Below are 5000 nucleotides of genomic sequence, written 5' to 3' on the forward strand. Positions count from 1 at the left end.
CTAACCTGAATTACGCTAGGGAAGTGTTTGGAGCAGGCTAGTGCTAACCCGAATTACGCTAGGGAAGTGTTTGGAGCAGGCCAGTGCTAACCGTGAATTACGCTAGGGAAGTGTTTGGAGCAGGCCAGTGCTAACCTGAATTACGCTAGGGAAGTGTTTAGAGCAGGCCAGTGCCAATATGATATGATGAGGAAGTGTTGGGAGCAGGCTAACGTTAGTGTGAGGCGCACTAGGGAGGTGTTTGGAGCAGGCTAGTGCTAATGTGGGACATATCATGTAAGTGAAAGGAGGAGGCTAACGCTAGTGTGAAGTGAGCTAGGCCGGGGAGGTGTTTAGAGCAGGCTAACGCTAGTGCGCTAGGTAGGTCTTTGGAGCAGGCTAACACTAGTGTGAGGCATGCTAGGGAGGTATTTGGAGCAGGCTAACGCTAGTGTGAAGCGAGCTAGGCCGGGGAGGTGTTTGGAGCAGGTTAACGCTAGCGTGAGGTGCGCTAGGCTAGGGAGGTGTTTGGAGCAGGCTAGTGCTAGCGTGAGGTGCGCTAGGCTAGGGAGGTTTTTGGAGCAGGTGAGTGTTAGTGTGAGGTGTGCTAGGCTAGGGAGGTCTTTGGAGCAGGTGAGTGTTAGTGTGAGGTGTGCTAGGCTAGAAAGGTGAGCGCTAAGTGATGCGCGCTAAGTGAGGCCAATTCCATCTGAGTGTCGGCGTGTCCTGCGTGACATTCACGGGGCTGATGGGATGGATCTCCCCCAGGCCCCTATGATGAGGTCATCACGCCATCATTACCGCCGCAGACGCTCAATTCATTCTCATCCAGCAGCAGATGTTGCTTCACAATTACTCACATCTCACAGCTGCACTGTGTGTGTGTGTGTGTGTGTATGTGTGTGTGTGTGTGTGTGTGTGTGTGCCAGCATCTGTGTGTGTGTCTATCTGTTTAACACACACACAGCAGTTGATTCTCTAGTCTAAATTGGGACATCATTGTTGATGTATGCCCATGCTGACCTGTGTGTGTGTGTGTGTGTGTGTGTGTGTGTGTGTGTGTGTGTGTGTGTGTGTGTGTGTGTGTGTGTGTGTGTGTGTGTGTGTGTGTGTGTGTGTGTGTGTGTGTGTATCAGACGTGTCAGTATAATAGTGTAAACGGCCTCTAAGGTGTCTTGCTCCACTGCAGCTGGCTGTCTTGTGCTAAAGGCTACGGCCAGATCTGCACGGGCTGCCACAAGAGCTCATGAAATTCAGCAACTTTTAGCCATCACAGGCCCTCTCCTGTTACTCCTCGTCCCTGATATTAGCCGTTACAGGCCCTCTCCTGTTACTCCTCCTCATCCCTGATATTAGCCATCACAGGCCCTCTCCTGTTACTCCTCGTCCCTGATATTAGCCGTTACAGGCCCTCTCCTGTTACTCCTCATCCCTGATATTAGCCGTCACAGGCCCTCTCCTGTTACTCCTCCTCATCCCTGATATTAGCCATCACAGGCCCTCTCCTGTTACTCCTCATCCCTGATATTAGCCATCACAGGCCCTCTCCTGTCACTCCTCATCCCTGATATTAGCCATCACAGGCCCTCTCCCGTTACTCCTCATCCCTGATATTAGGCGTCACAGGCCCTCTCCTGTCACTCCTCATCCCTGATATTAGCCATCACAGGCCCTCTCCTGTTACTCCTCCTCCTCATCCCTGATATTAGCCATCACAGGCCCTCTCCTATTACTCCTCATCCCTGATATTAGCCGTCTCAGGCCCTCTCCTGTTACTCCTCCTCCTCATCCCTGATATTAGCCATCACAGGCCCTCTCCTATTACTCCTCATCCCTGATATTAGCCGTCACAGGCCCTCTCCTGTTACTCCTCATCCCTGATATTAGCCGTCACAGGCCCTCTCCTGTTACTCCTCCTCCTCATCCCTGATATTAGCCATTACAGGCCCTCTCCTGTTACTCCTCATCCCTGATATTAGCCATCACAGGCCCTCTCCTGTTACTCCTCATCCCTGATATTAGCCATCACAGGCCCTCTCCTGTTACTCCTCATCCCTGATATCTCATCTCCCTCCTCTCTGTTAATTTCTTCTCTTCCCCTCTCCTCTCCTCTCCTCTCCTCTCCTCTGACTCCTCTCCTCTTGTCTCCTCAGGTGGGAAGTTGTGGTCTCACATCAGTAAGTACCTGCGCAGCAGCAGTCCTGACGACAGCTTTGACATCCCCTTCATCCAGAAGTCCCACACGGCAGCCGTGCACTCCGTCGCCGTCGCACCCCCCCCGGGGCCCCTGCTGGCGGTGACCCCTGACCTGGGCAGCTCGGGGAGCGTAGACTCTGGGGGGCCCAGGGGGGCAACACCCAACACCACCACCTCCATGCTGCTCCAGCCCCAGGGGCCCAGCCTGCTGGAGACGGCGGCCCGCGGAGGGAGCCCGAGGCTGGGGTGCGGGCGCTGCCAGGGGCCCCTGGAGGAGGAGGAGGTGCTGGGGCAGGAGGAGCGCTGCACCAACAGCTACCTGACGCTCTGCAAGGAGTACGAGCAGGACAAGGTGGAGCCCGGGGCCCTGGGCCAGGCCACGGAGGAGGCGCAGGAGGAGGAGGAGGAGGAGGAGGAGGAGGAGGGGGAGCAGGGGAAGGGCAGCGGCCACCGAGGGGTCAACGGAGGCTCCGTCACGGTCACCGTGCCGACCACGACCACGACCCCGCGCACCAAGCTGTTGCTCAGCAACGACAGCCTGTCGTCGCCCGTGGGGCAGGACGTGTGTTTCTTCGTGGACGAGAGCGTGGAGCGCTCCAGCGACGTGTTCAGCCCGGCCTCCAAACACACACACACACACACACACACACACGCGCACACACACACGCCCATGGAGTTCTTCCGCATCGACAGCAAGGACAGCGCCAGCGAGCTGCTGCTGCTCCACGAGCCCGGACACCACGACCTCTCCACCACCTCCGACCTAGGGTCAGAGGTCACCGAGTCGCTGCTGGACCTGGCTGAGGTGGTGGAGGTCAAGGGTCACCTGGCGGACCTGTGGCGCTTCGACAGCGACCGCGCCTCCAACGAGTCCGTGCCGGTCATCTCCTTCACGGAGGCGGTCGGCGGGGAGGAGGCGGGACCTCCCGACCTGCTCGTCAACTTACCTGGTGTCGTGGCGACGACGACGACGTTGCCTGGCGACCCTCTGGAGGAGGAGCTGGTGGCCGCCGGCGTTGCCCTGGCGATCGAGCCCAAGCCGTCGCCCCGGCGACTCGGCCAGCCGGACGTGCTGCTGCTGGACCACGACATGGGCCAGGAGGCGGACCCCGATTGGTCGCTGGAGCAGGATGTGATGTCGTCGTCGGCGTACTCCACCCAGAACTCCACGGGAGGCTCCTGCTGCAGCCCGCCCTCCGGAGCCAAGATGGCCGCCGGCTCCAACCCAGTGGACATCCCCCCCAGCAGCAGCGCTGCCACTGGCCCTCCGTCGGGCTCCAGCGACGACATCCCCTTCGCCGACGCCAGCGAGGCCTCTGGCCGCTTCCTGCCTGGCTCTGACCAATCGGCATCGCGCGCGTGTGGGGCGGCGGCGGCGGCAGCGGCGGCAGCGGCGGCCATGTTGGACCCTGGCGATGCCCGGCGGGACTCTGACTCGGACGCGGGCACGGCGGTGTGTGTGGACGCGGGGCGTAACGTGTCGCAGCTGTTCCGTGAGCTGGACGAGCTGAGCGCGGCGGCCGCACAGGTGCGCATACCTGAGGAGTTCGTGCGCTGCTGGGCCGTCCAGATGGTGACCGCGCTGGACACACTCCACCTGCAGGGCCTCATATGCAGAGACCTGAACCCCAGCAACCTGCTGCTCAACCACACAGGTACACACACACACACACACACACACACACACACACACACACACACACACACCTGAACCCCAGCAACCTGCTGCTCAACCACACAGGTACACACACACACACACACACACACACACACACACACACACACACACACACACCTGAACCCCAGCAACCTGCTGCTCAACCACACAGGTACACACACACACACACACACACACACACACACACACACACACACACACACACACACTCCACCTGCAGGGTCTCATATGCAGAGACCTGAACCCCAGCAACCTGCTGCTCAACCACACAGGTACACACACACACACACACACACACACACACACACACACACACTGCACCTGCAGGGCCTCATATGCAGAGACCTGAACCCCAGCAACCTGCTGCTCAACCACACAGGTACACACACACACACACACACACACACACACACACACACACACACACACACACACACACACACACACACACACACACACACACACACACACACATACACACACACTGCACCTGCAGGGCCTCATATGCAGGGACCTGAACCCCAGCAACCTGCTGCTCAACCACACAGGTACACACACACACACACACACACACACACACACACACACACACACACACACTGCACCTGCAGGGCCTCATATGCAGGGACCTGAACCCCAGCAACCTGCTGCTCAACCACACAGGTACACACACACACACACACACACACACACACACACACACACACACACACACACACACACACACACACACACACACACACACACACACACACACACACACACACACACACACACACACACACACACACACACACACACACACACACACCTGAACCCCAGCAACCTGCTGCTAAAAAGTGCATAACTAAGGCATGGTGGAGGGTAGTCAGCGCTATGCTAAAGCAGCATAACTAAGGCATGGTGGAGGGTAGTCAGCGCTATGCTAAAGCAGCATAACTAAGGCATGGTGGAGGGTAGTCAGCGCTATGCTAAAGCAGCATAACTAAGGCATGGTGGAGGCTAGTCAGCGCTATGCTAAAGCAGCATAACTAAGGCATGGTGGAGGGTAGTCAGCGCTATGCTAAAGCAGCATAACTAAGGCATGGTGGAGGGTAGTCAGCGCTATGCTACAGCAGCATAACTAAGGCATGGTGGAGGCTAGGCA

At 57.9% G+C, this 5000-nt stretch overlaps 1 protein-coding gene across 1 annotated transcript in view; it reads left to right on the forward strand.

The window, feature by feature from the left end:
* rps6kc1 (ribosomal protein S6 kinase polypeptide 1) overlaps positions 1–5000 on the forward strand; it is a 40857-nt gene that overhangs the window by 22827 nt on the left and 13030 nt on the right. The window contains exon 12 of the mRNA XM_062550613.1: positions 2133–3830. Within this exon, the coding sequence (XP_062406597.1) occupies positions 2133–3830 (1698 nt within the window). The remainder of the gene's footprint in view (positions 1–2132; positions 3831–5000) is intronic.

The sequence above is a fragment of the Sardina pilchardus genome, chromosome 12 (assembly GCF_963854185.1).
Source record: "Sardina pilchardus chromosome 12, fSarPil1.1, whole genome shotgun sequence".
NCBI classification, from domain to species: domain Eukaryota; kingdom Metazoa; phylum Chordata; class Actinopteri; order Clupeiformes; family Clupeidae; genus Sardina; species Sardina pilchardus.